The sequence below is a fragment of the Rana temporaria genome, chromosome 6, assembly GCF_905171775.1.
Source record: "Rana temporaria chromosome 6, aRanTem1.1, whole genome shotgun sequence".
Lineage (NCBI taxonomy): Eukaryota > Metazoa > Chordata > Amphibia > Anura > Ranidae > Rana > Rana temporaria.
In genome coordinates, this window is record NC_053494.1 from 111064715 (window position 1) to 111081749 (window position 17035).

A 17035-nucleotide genomic window follows, 5' to 3' on the forward strand; every position below is an offset into this window, starting at 1 on the left:
TTTAAGGTAGTCAAATTAGATTTGAAATGTATGTCCCTAGAATACCTGATGGTGCTCCCTGCATGCTGGGCCTCTGTATGTGGTCATGCTGTGAAAAAGTCTCCCACATGTAGTATTGCAATACTCGGGACGAGTAGCAGAATGTATTTTGGGGTATCATTTTTGCTATGTACATGCTACAGTATCTCACAAAAATTAGTGCACCCCTCACATTTTTGTAAATATTTTATTATATCTTTTTATGTGACAACACTGAAGAAATTACACTTTGCTACAATGTAAAGTAGTGAGAGTACAGCTTGTATAACAGTGTAAATTTTCTGTCCCCTCAAAATAACTCAAGACACAATCATTCATGTCTAAACCGCTGGCAACACAAAGTGAGTACACCCCTAAGTGAACATGTCCAAATTGGGCCCAATTAGCCATTCCCCCCGCCCCCCGGTGTCATGTGACTCATTAGGCCTTGTACACACGATCAGTCCAAACTGATGAAAACGGACTGAAGGCTGAAGTCTGATGGACTGATGGACTGATGGTCTGATGTGCCTACACACCATCAGTTCAAAGTCCGATTTTAAAGCAAGTTTTAAAACTTTGGTCTGAAGGACAAAAGTCTGATGGGCCATACACACGGTAGGTTTGGACTGATGAAACTGAACTTCAGTCCGTTTTCATCAGTTTGGACTGATCGTGTGTACAGGGCCTTAGTGTTACAAGGTCTCAGGTGTGAATGGGGAGCAGGAGTGTTTAATTTGATGGTATCACTCTTACTCTCTCATACTGGTCACTGGAAGTTCAACATGGCACCTCATGGCAAAGAACTCTCTGAGGATCTGAAAAAAATAATTGTTGCTCTACATAAAGATGGCCTAGGCTATAAGAAGATTCCAGAACACTGAAACTAAGCAGCACGGTGGCCAAGATCATACAGATCATACTCAGAACAGGCCTCTACATGGTCGGTCAAAAAAGTTGAGTGCACATGCTCAGCGTCATATCCAGAGGTTGTCTTTGGGAAATAGATATATGAGTGCTGCCAGCATTGCTGCAGAGGTTGATCAGCATGATATTTTTTAGGTGAAAAAACCTTGTGAGGAGCTATGTAAACAAACCAATAAACAAAAAGCTGCCAGCACTCCCCACACTTCCTAAATATGTGATACTACAGAAAATAAATAACAAATGAGTGCAGCGCTAAGTGAACCCCTCCCTAAATGTATAAAGTGCTCAATTCAATCTCCCCCTCCTCAGTAAAGTGCTCTGAATATACAATACAATTAATAAAACAATGTGCTTATAAATCAATTGATAAATAGTAATTAGTCCAATCTTTAGTGATTATAGACAATATTATAGTCCAATATGGACACCAAAGGGGGAGAGGTAGTTATACTGTGAGGGCACCACCATTGCCCACTTATAACAATTATGCTCGCTTACAGGACTATTGGGAGGAACAACCTCCTAATAATCATTTTTTAGGACAGTAGAGGACCCCTTGGAGGGGACCTCCACCACATACTCCAACATGGGCAGAAGACTGGAGGCAGCACCCCGATCCCCCAGGCCCAGATGGAAATGGACAATCAAGTCTAAAAAGAAAAAATCGTGAGGAACCGGGGGGGGGGGGGCGACGAGCTCAAAAGGCAAAGACCATATTAGGAACAGGGATTTTTAACTTGAGTGGTGTCCCTCTGTCTGATGATGAGACACGTGTGTTGGACAAAGGTTTGAAGTTTGCCCCTATTAGGAATCTCAACACATTCCAGACTTATGTCAATGTTCAAAAATACGTTCGAGGTTTGAATTTGAAAAAAGTATTTCCTTTCAAATTCCATTCAGAGAAACACCCCTCTGCCTTCAATTAAATATTCTAATTTAAGGAACCGATCTGTCTTTTATGTAATGATAATAGACACCTTGATGTCTTTAAAAACATGGTGTGCAGTGATCTTGATGTACTTCAGATTAAGAAGGTCAGAGATTCACAGCACATCAGACCACATATCATATCATCAGCTTGTGGTACTCAGTAAAGTTTACTATCAGGAAGAGATGAATAGGCTCCTGAGCGACCAAAATACTTATTATTGAATGGTGATCCCATGGTGAAATTTTAAAATGAGTTACACTCTCTAATAGAGGGGGGAAAAAGAGAGGGGATCTTGAATACCAAGGAAGCTTTCTATCTAGATCCTTTTTATTGTCGTACCCCTATTATTTATTTTTTGCCCAAACTTGACAAAAATTCCGAACGACCACCTGGCAGTCCTATTGTCAATGGTAGTGACATCACAGTTAGGTCAGTATCTTGATTTTTTCTTGCAGCCCTTAGTATGTAAGTAAAATGGAAGCTTATCTTCGTGATACCAAACAAATTATTCAGATCCTTGACACTTTATCTTGTACATCTAATACCATTTTGATCACTGTGGATGTCGGATCCTTATACACTATCATTGACCATGAGGCGGCTTTAGCCTCTGTTGTATGGGCAAAAGCCGAGACTGATCTTAGTAGTCAACATGTTCAGTTTTTATTGGAGGGCCTGAAGTTTTGTCTTCTTAAGAATTATTTTTGGTTTTCACAGAGATTTTTATTTGCAGCAGTGTGGTGTAGTGATGGGCGCTCGTTTTGCTCCCAGTGTGGCCAATTTATTTATGGCCCACTGGGAGGAGGATGTAGTGTTCCGTGACCGTCCGTCGCAACTGCGTTGCTTTTAGAGATACATTGATGACCTGATGATGGTCTGGGAAGGTGATATGCCCAGTCTCCAACTCTTTATGGATAAGCTTAATGGCAATAATACGAATATTGGACTGTTGACCATGATCAGATCACCTTTTTAGATCTTGAGATTTTCAAAAAAGACAATAAATTTCATACAAGGAATCACTTTAAGACCACCGACCATAATGGGAACATACCCCTTACAAGTTGTCATCATAAATTACGGCTATGTAATATCCCCAGGGTTTGTTAGGCTTCGCAGGAACTGCACATCTGAGGAGGATTTTCTCTTACAATCACAAGTGTTAGCCAGAAAGGTTATACTCAGTTTTCTATCGATCAAGAGATCGAGACAGTAAGAGGTATGGACAGGAGTGTTATCGTTGCAGATAAACCAGTGAGTTCTACTAATAAAGAGGTTGTTAGTGGATTTAAAGTGTTAGTAAAGGAAAAAAAAAGTAATTTAAAATAACAAACATGTTATACTTACCTCCACTGTGCAGTTCGTTTTGCACAGAGTGGCCCCGATTCAAGTCTTCTTGGGTCCCTCGGTGGCTGTCTCTGGTCCTCCCCGCAAGTACTGACCACAGTCATGCGAGAGTGCTCGCATGGTGGTGAGTAATTGCGGGCACGCTCCCGTGATACAGCGAGCGGCCATAGACGCTCACTGTATCACTCGCCCCCGCCCCTCGGCGTGCCGTGTCACTGGATGTGATTGACAGCAGTGCCAGCCAATGGCTGCCCTTCTCTCAATCCATCCGCTCTAGCCAATCAGCGGCCAGGCTGAGCGGCGAAGAGGATCTCGGGACCACGCGCGAGACTTTCGACGGGTCAGGTAAGTAAAACGAGGGCTCGGGGGGGGCGTTATACACTGAAGTTTTTTCACCTTAATGCATAGATTGCATTAAGGTGAAAAAACATTTTCCTTTACAACTCCTTTAAGATGGTCATGGATTTCATTATCCAACACAAAAAATGTGAAAAGATTGTAGCTAAGCACTGGCCAATCCTGAAGTGTGACCGGATTCTAGGCCCTGCTCTTCCTGACCACCCTCAATTTATCGAAAGGCACCCTCACTTCGGGAGAGTCTAGCCCCTGGGGTCATGGATTCACCCATTACTGTTGAGCCTTAGCTTTTTCTTTTTTTGTCAGGTTTTTACGCATGTGGTCGATGTGCGACCTGCAAGCATGCTAAAAATAATATTAAAAAACTTAAAACCTTTAGTTCTTCAGTTACGCATATTCAGTATCAAATTAAACAACTTATCACATGTGCCACTGTTGGTGTGGTGTATATGTTGGAATGTGATTGTGGCCTACAGTATGTGGGGCGCACTTCCTGTGTGTGTGGGTGAAAACATCAGTAACATTAAAAGAGGAGTAAAAACTCATAGCATTTCCCGACATTTCAGAAACTGTCACCAACGAGACCCCAAAGGCCTAAAGTTTTGGGGGTTTGAAAAAGTATCCAAACATTGGAGGGGTGGACATTACATCCGCCAACTCAGCCGTCGTGAATCATTCTGGATATTCAAAACTAAGGTTATGTCGCCTGCAGGCTTAAATGTGGATTTTGATTTGAATTGTTTTATTTCTAATAGATAAAAATATCTTTATTTAATTTTTCTACTGATTTAGGTTTAATTTTTTTTTTATTATTAATATTTTTATTATTATTATTTTTTTTATCTATACAGTGTAGATTTATTTTTATATTATGTATATGTGAATTAATAGGTATATATTTTCTATTTTTTATCTATTGTATTAATAATGATCGTGGATAACTTGTTGTTTCCCTTTTTGTTTTTTAACAAAGATGCATTATATATTTTTGCTTTTAGAAACATTTAGTATAAATATGATATATCAGTGGAAGATTTTCTTCTCGTTTTTATATTTTTGTACTTGTCTGCAGTAATTGACCAGTCTGTAGGCATTTGATAATATGTGCACCTTTTAATTTATCTTTGGCTTCCGTAACAGTGATCGGGCTCCTTTCTGACACTAGATGTCTAACTCGTGTGATACGTGTGTCATGATTGCCCGTATCTATCTCTGGAGTCCGATTGGTAGCTGAGCGGTTGCCATGACACTACATAAGTTGTCAACAGCGGGACGTCTGCGTGTTTTCCTCCCCCACACTGATGAAGTCCTGCCTATGGATGTAACGTGTATGGGGGCGGAGCCACGTAGGACGTCACCCGTGATCACCGCTGTTTGTGTGTTTACATGCTTTATCTGTTGGCACTCGCGGTTTGAGTGCTCTAACATGTGAGTAGCTTTGTATATGTCCTTAATTCCATTAAACTGTCAAACCAGAGAGCACTAGATTGCCTTTTTTATTTATATAGTGGAGCGTGACTGCAGGAGCTGATTCCATTTGATGCTTGCTGATACACCAGCCATCCTTCTGACGAGTGGAATTAGGATCTTTCTAGTGTGATTGTATGCCTTGTGACCTATTGTAGGTCGAATCTGTGAGGTAAGAGGCCATCCTGTGTGCAGTGGAGGATATCTTGTCACCTTTATTTACCTGCACTGCATGCTGAGAATTAGTTGAGCCTTTTTTCACATGCACATACGGACTTCTTTCTGTATATTGTCCTGATTTTTTCATTATTATCATTCTTTCTGATCATTTTGCGCTGCACTGTTTTATTGTATATTCTCTCTAGGATTTGTTTTATGAATTCATCCTGAGTGCTGGCTTGTATTTTTTGTTTTAATTTTTAAATATTTTTCCAGCGCTGAGTACTTTTTATTGCTTTATAGTCCAATATGTGATAGAAAAAATACAGTCCAATATGTTATAGGAAAAAACAGATGCTGTGAAAACACCAATCTTCACTCTGATCCACCTCTGTGCATATGATAAATAAATCCTTTTGCACTCTTCCCAGGATGTACCCTCACTTCAAAGCTTTAAAATGAAAGCATTTGTGATAATAGCCAATCCTCTAGGGTACTCGTCCTATCGTTCCTCCTTCCTTTGGTGTATGACCAGGCAGACGTTTTCACCTCAGAATATCCCTTCCTGATGGTTACCAAGCCCTCCTCTCATATCACCCCCATGTAAAATAAAAACTGGATCCGTGATGTTCCAGATGTGAAGGTGAGAGCCCCCTCACTTTACTGGGAGATTGCAGTGACCATGTTATATATTTAGGGGGGGTCACGCACATATCATTGACAGTTCACTTAGCGCTGCACTTATTTGTTATTTATTATCCTTTAGCAGCAGCCATTGGTGTGGGGGAAAAAAGAAGAGCAGCTGAGCCTGTTGTTGTGCCATACTCACACAGATACTCATTGAAGGCCCTCTGCTGCATGTGCATCCGCTGCAGCATTGCCAAAGTTGAGTTCCACCTAGTAGGCATGTCACAAATCAGGTGGTTTACAGGCAGGTGAAATTACTGCTGAATTTCAGCCAACGGAGCACTAACCACCTGAAATGGCTACAAACTCTTTCAACCCTGGGTATCTGCTTAAGAAACGCTGCACCACCAAATTAAGAACATGTGCCAGGCATGGCACATGTGTAAACTTTCCCTGTCTAAGGGCAGACAGGAGATTAGTGCCATTATCGCACATCACCATTCCTGGCTCCAGCTGGTGTGGCGTGAACCACTTATGGGCCTGTCTCTGCTGAGCTGAAATAATCTCTGCTCCGGTGTGGCTCATGTCCCCTAGACAGACCGGCTGAAGCACTGCATGGCACCTTTTAGCCTAACTCATTGAATAGCCCCTTGAACACTTAGGGGTTATTGGGGGTTCATAGGACAATTCAGAAGAGGAGATCATGGAGGAGGAGGAGGAGGAGAAGTGGGTGGAGCTGACAAATCTCACATTATCACCACCAGCTATATGAAGACGTTGCCGCAAAACAAGCTGCAGCCCTGTCCTGCATCCTTCCAAGTTGCAAGAAGAGTTACCCGTTGTGCTGTGAACAGGCCCGTCGGAACACAACAGGCAAAGCAAGCAACTGCTTGGGGCCCCGATCTGGCCAGGGGCCCCAGCAGGACGGGCCCTTACCTTGCCGTTGTGCAGCCGCTTAGGGTGCCTATGCCTGTCCCTGGTCCTGTACAGTTTCAATGGAGGACACAGCCTGTCAGCCAGCACATCCACTGCATTTCCTGGACTGGTTGCTAGGGCCGCACCGCTTGGCTTCTAGTAACCAGTGATGTCACTCACTGTCAGGAGGGAAGCCCTCGCTTACTGCTGCACAACTCTCTGGGGCCCCGCCCCTCCTCCGGCGCCCAGTGGCATTTAGCAGGGACTGGTCTTCACTCGTCTCCATGTGATCTGAAGTTTTCCCGGGCAGCTGCACACTGGCTGCTAACTTCTCTCTCTCTCTCTCCCTCCCGCACTCCTTTGGGCATAACAGCAAGTAGAAGAACCGTGCTGGCAGTGAGTGAGTACACTTGATATCACAGGGATCCAGCCTGTCCCTGACAGATGCCTCTGATCCTTCCCACGCGTTCCCCCTTCCTCTCCCTGTGCTTGATAATGGAGGTGAAGTCCGCTCCAGCCAGCTACTGTCTCTGTCTGATGTTTTTACAATCACTCCACGGTGCCTCTCTGATACTCCCCCGTGCGCTCCCCCCTCCTCTACTTGGGCTTGATAACAGAGGTCACTGCAATGGCTCCTTTTTTCAGCCTCACAGACTGCACACCTCCTGTCCCTGCTTTCTCTGCATGCCTGGTTGCTGTGAATCTCCCTCAAACACCACAGTAGAAGAGGGGGCACATTAATGTCTGATTCACACTGCTGCAATGTCAGACATCACATGTGATTCGCACCTCACTGCTGTGCAAATCTCATGTGATGTCTGTGAGTGTTACCCTAAGGGGCTCTCTACCACTGGAGTTGTCTGTAGTTGTCTGATTTTTGTGCTGGAGCTATAGAATACTAAAAACTGGCTGTGTTGGAAAGGTTCTGGCTACAAACTGAGCACACAAGTACTGTACATAAGCTGACATGTTGTAACCCATCATTTAAAAAAAAAATGTAATGTAGCGGGCGGGGAGGGGGTGTGTTGTCATATTCTGCTCCCTATCGCAGAATGTTGCGGAAGTCACGTGGCGGCCAACTGCGCATGCGCAATGCGCTCCAACGGCAAATGCGATGCGTTCCACAGGATTTACGACACTACACTCCAGTGAACCCATCACAATTTGTCACACGGAGCGGGGAGAGAGAGAGAGAGACACATTCAGAGCGACAGAGAAATAGAGATATAGAGATACTGAGATACATTCAGAGCGAGAGAGAGATGGCGTACATATATTGTATATAAGGGAAGTAATGCACATAGGGAAGGTAATCCCCTCCCTGAGCCCCGGTTCTCTCTCAGTATCTCTATATCTGTATCCCTCTCTCGCTCTGAATGTATCTCAGTATCTCTATTTCTCTCTCGCTCTGAATGTATCTCAGTATCTCTATTTCTCTCTCGCTCTGAATGTGTCTCTCTCTCTCTCCCCTCGCTCTGTGTATGCTAATATGTCACTTCCGTGACAAATTGTGATGGTTTCACTGAAGGGTAGTGTCGTAAATCCTGTGGAACGCATTGCACTTGCGGTTGGAACGCATTGCGCATGCACAGTTGTCCGCCACGTGACTTCTGCAGCATTCTACGATAGGCAGCAGAATGTGACAATACAGGGGCCCCCAGGGGGTGGGGCATAAAAAGAACATAGGGAGGGAGGAGGGGGCCGGCGGATGTAAAAAGAACATGGGGGGGGTTGGGGGGCCTCCATGTCCATTTTGCTTGGGGCCCCCAAATTCCTTCAAACGGCCCTGGCTGTGAATGAAATATAGTGTCCCTGATCGTGCTTGCTGGACCACGTGTCAGTAGTAATGTGGACCTTGTGGCTGACTGCCTTGCCTAACAATGTCTTCCACGTGATGGTACAGAGCTGGAATGGCCTTACGTGCAAAGAAATAGCTACTGGGAACCTGCAATCGGAAGGGGGCAGAATCCACTAGATGGAAAGGCAGGGGTTGTAAAGCCAGCAGCTTTGACAACCTTGAATTTAGACGCTGGACATGTGGGTGGCAGTGACTGTAAACATTGTTTTGCTGCAACAGCTGGGGCAGAGAAATATGCCTGCTATAACCTACAGCTGGTGGTCCGCTGCTGGCACACGTGTTGCAAAGACTTGTGACACCCTTTGCTATACCATCATTCCTATCAGTAGAGTCTGTTGAGGGGAAGTAGCCTCTGTAATCCCTCACAGGAGGATGTTGTTCTGATGGGAACAGTTCACGGTATCCTATGTTCTCAGGTGTAAGAAGACGAGGGTGCATTGCTGCATAGCCCGGGCATGTTCTAGGACTTCCACATGGGAGAGTAGATGTTGGTTGCAGTTATCTGAATCTCCCACCATGGCAGAGGTCCAGGATACATGTTGCTTCAAGGCATCCACCTCTGACTTCAGTGCTTCTTTAATTTCTGCCGCCCACACGCTGAGATCTGCTTTAGTAGAGAGGTTGAAGCAGATCAGGTGCCAATGCACCAACGATTGTCCTGGCTTGCTGTGTTTCCTATGTGTGCTGTGGGGAGAGCTGAATTGGCCAGGCTGGGGATCGGAGATGGAGGGTGGCAATTTGATAATGGAAGAGCAGTGAAGCCCTTGGTCCCAGATGGGAAAGCCTTCTTAAAGCGGAGTTCCGGCCACAATTTCACTTTTTAAATATAAATACCCCTGTAATACACAAGCTTAATGTATTCTAGTAAAGTTAGTCTGTAAACTAAGGTCCGTTTTGTTAGGTTGTTACAGCATTTAGACACTTTATAAAATAGAAATTGACTGGGGCCATCTTAAGTGTGGGCATCATGAAGCCAGACTGTATGACTTCCTGGATTTCAGCCTTGCAGATCTCGCACATGCTCAGTGCTGCACAAGCAGTGTCAGATCAGGTTTCAGCACCTGTGCTGTCCAAGTCACATGATTCTTTGAGACTGGGGAGTGCACAGACTCCTGGAAAGTTACACCCACTACATTCCCAGGAGTCTGTGCGGTGTAGGTTAGGAAGCATTAAGCACCTAGGTGCAGGAAGTGGGAAGATTAACTATTCTGCCTAGCAACAACACTTTGAAGGCATCTAAAAAAAAAAAAAAAATTGTAAAGGACTAATGACATTTTTTTAAAACTACTGATGTAATGTTATATTTATGGGTGGAACTCAACTTTAAAGGGGCTGTAAAGGTTCGCTTTTTATTTTCTAAATAAGTACCTTTAAGCTAGTGCATTGTTGGTTCACTTACCTTTACCTTCGATTTTACCTTCGATTTCCCTTCTAAATGTTTTTTTTTTCTTTGTCTGAATTTCTCATTTCCTGTTTCTCCTCAGTAAGCTTGCCCCCTGTTCTGGCTGGGGGTTAGTCAGCCAGAACAGCTTACTGAGGAGGAATAGGAAGTGAAAAATTTAGACAAAAAAAAAACAAAGAAAAAAAACATTTAGAAGGGAAATCGAAGGAAAACATAAGTGAACCAACAATGCACTAGCTTAAAGGAACCTATTTAGAAAATTAAAAAACAAACCTTTACAACCCATTCAACAGCCATCTTAGCTGGAGCCATGTAAGCAGGGAGCATGAGGAAGGAGCGAAGTAGTCCCACAGCGCTGGATAAGGTGGCCAGTGGGTTTAAATTTAGGTTTGCAATTTTTGGAATTCACAATGGGTTCAACAAACACCTTGCAAACTGAACATATTTGTTCCTCCGTAGGAAAGAGTTCACAAGTTCCTGCTGGAGAATTTCATCTCCCTCTTCTCCACCCTTCCTACTAGATATAACATATAGTTTAAATACGCCTTTTTACTTACCTAAACTTGTAATCATGTAATGTTCCATCCCCAGGTTTTCTTCTAGTATGTTTATTTCCTGCATGGATCCTTTGGGACATTACTACCTCACCTCTTTACCTCGTCCATTCAGGGAACATGACGGCCACTACAGTGATTGTCACCGTCCATAATGAAAGGTATGAAACATGCATACCTAAGTATAGATGCCATTATCCCTCTAATCATTTGCAACAACCCAATATCAAATGGGGCTTTATAGGTACAGCTAGAGCAATGTGACTATGCAATACAAATCATACCTACACTTAAAAAATAAAATAAAAAAATGGACCATGTTACTAATCAGATAAAAAAAAGGCTTCAAAATACAATATTAGTAAGTTATTAATATGAACCATGTTACTGGACAAAATAAAAATGTTTTCAAGATCCTATTTTAGTGAGTAAACATCAATCTGGACTCCACCTATGGAAGTGCAATGAATTATTAAAATTGAAAATGGGGACCGGATCTGCTATTGAAGGAATACAGTTATAACAGAAGAAAACGAGCACAACACAGGATATAATAACTTAAAATAAAAATCAGCAAAGTGATGTGTGTAGAAAGAGAAATACATTCTGAAGATTGGAGTGGAATGCTGACATCATTCAACCTTGCCACAAAATGGTGGTCACAAAAAAGACTTCCAGGTAAGGAGAACTTATTTTTTAAATGTCTCCGACAGTAATTTTGGCACATGCACGTCAACTTTCTATTCATAAGGAACAGAGACACACTACAGCTGAAGATTCCAAAGCAGATTCAAAACTTTACCATATATTGAATTTGTAAGAAACCTCTTAGAAAAGTGTTACAGATATAATATAACCAAACATAAATATTCTATTGTGTCTGATTTCAGAAATACTGGCGATAAGCTAGACTAAATCACAAAAATGCAGGAGAATGACTTGATATCAGTATGAATTAAAAAAAAAATGTGATAGAATATGCTTATTATGATGAGTAATGATTGAATTAGAAGAATCGATGATTCACAGATCTGCATAATTTGCGTAGTGTTATATAATTTAGTAATGTAGGCATTTAAGATTGATGAAATGACATAATTTTCCAGAGACTGGACAACTTTTCATGCAAATATTATAGGAAATCAATTCACTCATTCACTTATCATTAGTCAATCATGATACAAAATTATTTTATGCTGTGATTTTTAGGTCATCCCAAGCACAATAGTATTTAAATGGGTTAGTTCAGAGGAACTTACTGATCTCTGTTGATCTGCTCGGTATAGGTGGAAGCTGAGTACCATTCCTTGTAGGGGTGGTCGACTCTGGGGACACTGATGCAAATGGAACCATGTCAAAGATATCCATGGACGGAGATTTAGGAGACACGCTGCCAGGCTAAAACAAACAAAAAAAAAGTAACTATTGTATACTATGCTGTGTATGTCACACCCATCATGCAGGGCTAAGACATGCATGTTTTTAAGTTACAGCTGAGTTTGATTAAATATGTGACACCACTAACAAAATCTTAAAATATCTTCCGCATTTGGACAATATGGTGTCCTTATCCTGCAGCTTATATCAATATGTAGCCCATTAGTAATTCATTGACATCACATAAAATATGAATTTGAAAGGTTTATTGGTCAGGATCTTGCTTACTTAGAACATTGGTTATATGTAGATATAATAGCAAGTTAATTAAACTGTACAGAGTATAAAAAGCTACCTCAAGACATAGTACTGCTACAAAGTTAAAGATGAAAAATTATATCTTTGCATACTGAATGTCACTATACAGCCAATGCCAGGTTTACAGTTTGGCACAATAGGTCTTTGCCTATAGGCAACGGTGGCAAATAAGGGGCTTCTGCCTGCAGAATTGTTGACCATGCATTTTTTCCATCATGTCATCTTATCATATAAGGTTATTTAAACTATATATGAAAATATTCTAAGCCAGGTTATAACCAAAAACAAGTAAATGTTCTTGTTTAAAGAGCAAATGCTAGCAGAGAGTTTAGGGTGGCAAAAGTTGTGTGCCTACAAACACCCAATGTTGAAATCTGCCCCTTGTGTTAAGCCTTGTATAACCGCACACATTTCAAACTATATATGAAAATATTCTAAGCCAGGTTATAACCAAAAACACAAGTAAATGTTCTTGTTTAAAGAGCAAATACTAGCAGAGAGGTTATGGTGGCAAAAGTTGTGTGCCTACAAACACCCATTGTTGAAATCTGCCCCGTGTGTTAAGCCTTGTATAACCGCACACATTTCAGCACAGTTCACCCCCATTCTCCAGCCAAGCCTTCCAACATCTTTCATGTGATAACTACATTTTTCATAATAATTATTTCATCCAATAGTTTTTGTTATGGTTACCTTTTCCTTGAAACTGCAAAAGCTCTTATTGAATGGATGAACAATTAATCAATGGGAACATGTGAAATGACTTGTTAGCATCCTCTAGTATTCCACAGTCTAGTAACTTCAGTGAATCTCTGTTTGATTTAGTCAGGTTGAAACTATGATCCAAAACCAGTGCCGAAATCAAAGACTTTTTTATTAGTTTGTGTTAATCCAATGGTGACTCATAGGAGGCATTTATAACTTCTCAATTTTCAATTGTTACCAGAACAGGAACAATAGGGAACTCTTCTCAGGGGACACTTAAGCCCCCACACACTATTCGATTTTAGTCTTCAGATTTACCAAAACCATATAATATGAGGTCAAGCCTTAATAGTTTCAATGTGTATGCAATCAGGCAGGCCCTTGCACTACATGTTTTTGGTGAATCTGAAGACAAAAATCTGCAGAAAATCTGTATGGGGCCTTACTCTATTTACAACTGTCCACAAGAGGATTTACCTCACTTTGGAGAGATTTGGCGAAAATTCACTGATACAACATATAGTAAAAAGAAAAACAATAGTTCCTTTTCCCCTACAATATTCAAAATGTAAAATATTGTTTTGGTTTTAGATCTTCTTTAAAAAATTCTATCAATCTCTATGCTATTAACTACATTTATTGCACATCATATAGCTGGATGGCCGATTCCTTTTTTTCAAATTTTATTATAGTAAGATTCTAGATTTGTAATTTTAAATGCCAGAAATAGTATGGTGTATATATATATATATATATATATATATATATATATATATATATATATATATATATATATATATATATATATATATATATATATTGTGGAGAGTCAGCCTGGGGCAGGGTTAAGAAGGGGTTAATTGAAGAGGGCAGGTACTTCCATTCAGACCTGCTTATTGCCAGCTGGGCTGAAAGTGCCAGGGGGGAGTTGTGTGTTTGAAGAGAGAGAGAGAGCTAAACTATATAAAAGACTGTTATTCTGGTGAGAGCTGTGTACTGTGCACACCAGCCTGTGGGTGCAAAGACTGAACTTTTTTCCATATTTACACCTTGTATTGTAAGACAAGCCTGTTGTCTCTTCTGTTTGTTTTGAAGTTTTGCTAAATAAAGCCGTTTTTTGTTTACTGGACTGTCTGAGTTGGCTGTTTACCCCTCTGATCCCTTACAATATATATATATATATATATATATATATATATATATATAATATATATATATATATATATATATATATACACATACACACATACAGTGGCAAAAGTTAATTATTTGATCCCTGGCAGATTTTGCAAATTTGCCCACTTACAAGGAAATTAAGGGTCTATAATTGTTATCATAGGTGTATTTTAAATGATAGAGACAGAATATTAACCAAAATTTCAGAAAAAACACATGATACAAATTTTAAAATTGAGTTGCAGTTCAGTGAGTGAAAAAAGTATTTGATCCCCTACCAACCAACACAAATTCTGGCTCCCACAGTCTGGCGACAATATTTGCTTATGTGGTACACAGATTAGTCCTTTCAATTTAAGAAGGTGCTCCTAATGACAACTCGTTATGTGTATAAAAGATACCTGTCCACAGACTGTCTTTCTTCTATTCAAACCTCACCATCATTGGCAAGACCAAAAAGCTGACAAAGGACGTCAGGGCCTAGATTGTAGACCTGCACAAGGCTGGAATTACCTACAAGACCATCAGCAAGAAGCTTGGTGAGAAGGAGACAACTGTTAAAGCAATTATTTGCAAATAGAAGAAATACAAAATAACTATCAATCGCTCTGTCTGGAGCTCCTTGCAAAATTTGGCCTTCTGGGGTAAGGATGTTAATGAGAATAGTAAGGGACCAGCCCAGAACTACAGAGGAGGAGCTTGTGAATGATCTCAAGGCAGTTGGGACCACAGTCACCAAACAAACCGTTGGTAACCTAATACACCGCCATGGATTGAAATCCTGCAAAAACTTCAATATTCCCCTCCTCAAGAAGGCACATGTAGAGGCCCGTCTGAAGTTTGCCAATGAACATCTAAATGATTTAGAGAAATATTGGGATAAGTGCTGTGGTCAGATGAGACAAAAATTGATCTCTTGGGCATTACCTTGACCTGCTGTGTTTGGAGTAAGAAAAATGCTGACTATGACCCTAAGAACACCATCCCTACAGTCAAGAGGTGGAAATATTATGCTTTGGGGCCGTTTCTCTGCTAAAGGTTCAGACTGACTTTGCCGCATTGAGGAGCCAATGAACGGGACCATGTATTGTAAAATCTAGGATGAGAACTTTCTTCCCTCAGCCAGAACACAGAAGATGGGTCGTGGGTGGGTCTTCCAGTATGAAAATTACCCAAAACATACCGCCAAGGCAAAAAGGAGTGGCTCAAGAAGAAGCAAATTAAGGTCACGGAGTGGCCTAGCCAGTCTCCAGACGTTAATCCTATAAAAAATGTATGGAGGGAGCTGAAACTTCAAGCTGCCAAACAACAGCCAATAAATCTTAAGGATTTAAAGAAGATCTGTAAAGAAGAGTGGACCAAAATCCCTCCTGAGATGTGTGCAAACCCGGTTACCAACTACAAAAAAAAGTTGTACCTCTGTTCATGCCAACAAGGATTTCTCCACCAAGTCGGTCTGGACACTGGACATTATGGACAGTCCTGTTTTGCTTGGGGATCAAATGCTTTTTTTACTCAATGAACTGAAACTCAATTTATAACATTTGAATCATGTGTTTTTTTTTATGGATTTTGGTTTATATTTTGTCTCTATCACTTAAAATACACTTATGATAAAAAATGATAGACGCTTAATCTCTTCTTCAGTGAACAAACTTACAAAATTTGCCGGGGATCAAATTATTATTTTCCCCACTGTGTGTGTGTGTGTATATATATATATATATATATAAAGACAAATAAATCCCTTTACAATCAGAACCTGTTTTTTTTACATATTTATTGAGTAGATTATACATAACTGGATGTATATAACACAGACCCTTTAAAATACACTGAAAACCCCCACTCCCTTACCCATGTCCAAACAGTCCAAACCACTGAAACAGAATAAAGGTGATAGGACCACAGGGAATCCATAATTATTAAAAACAAGGTAATTTGGTGTCAGTATCTGAACTAATAATAGAAAACATTTTAAATGGAAAAAAAAAATATGGATGAATGCACACACATATACAGTATGTAATATAGAAACGACCTTTAAAGGAAATTTAGAGTAATTTTAATCAAGTTGATTTATTAAAAGGGTTGAGATTGTACCACGTTGCCAAGTAAAAGTTCACTTAGCCTAATGAGTAAGGTGAGCTTTGTTGACTTTAATCATGGAATCTTGGGCAAGCCAAAATACAGTTTTTTCTTAATTTCCCTTTCACATGATTATGTGTTTAAAGTGAATACAGCTTCACCTTTTCACTAAAATGAACAGTTGTTATTTTTTTTAATTAATCAACCTTATTGTTTTTTTAAATATACATGTAATAGATCTCTATGAGATTTCTATGTATGGCTTGTAGTGTCATGTTCCGAGTAAATCTAATTGAACAGGAAATCAAAATTACATCATTTGCATGCTGAAAGATAGGTGAAATATTATTTTAACTCATGTCCCAGTCATTTTTCTTGGTGACAGATTCCCTTTAAATTAAATCTCTGAATTGTAGCAAAAAAAAAAACAACAACACGGAGCGCTAGCACATTGCTGACTGTATAAGCTGTTACAGCGGACCTAAACTAAAAAAATAAATAATACGATTTGTTATATTATAGGACACATCTAGAAAATGTGATTGTGCCTAAGCAATAGCCTGCAAAATGTACTTTTCCTTTTACCTGGAATTCTTTCTAAAATTGTAGTGTAAGATCTAAGGTACTGCTGCCTTTAATTGATAGTTTCAGGAGATTTGGTAATGTCTGTGCTCGGGGACAATAGGAAAAGATCAACTGTAGGGAGACCACAGCCTAATGCCGCGTACACACGATCTGAAATTCCAACAACAAATGTTTGATGTGAGCTTTTTGTCAGAAATTCCGACCGTGTGTAGGCTCCATCAGAC

The 17035-nt window shown here is 40.6% G+C and overlaps 1 protein-coding gene across 6 annotated transcripts in view; it reads right to left on the bottom strand.

The window, feature by feature from the left end:
- GULP1 (GULP PTB domain containing engulfment adaptor 1) overlaps nt 1-17035 on the bottom strand; it is a 779810-nt gene that overhangs the window by 34029 nt on the left and 728746 nt on the right. For all 6 annotated transcript variants that reach the window (XM_040357182.1, XM_040357181.1, XM_040357183.1 and 3 more), the window contains one exon: nt 11822-11960. In XM_040357182.1, coding sequence (XP_040213116.1) covers nt 11822-11960 — 139 coding nt within the window. The remainder of the gene's footprint in view (nt 1-11821; nt 11961-17035) is intronic.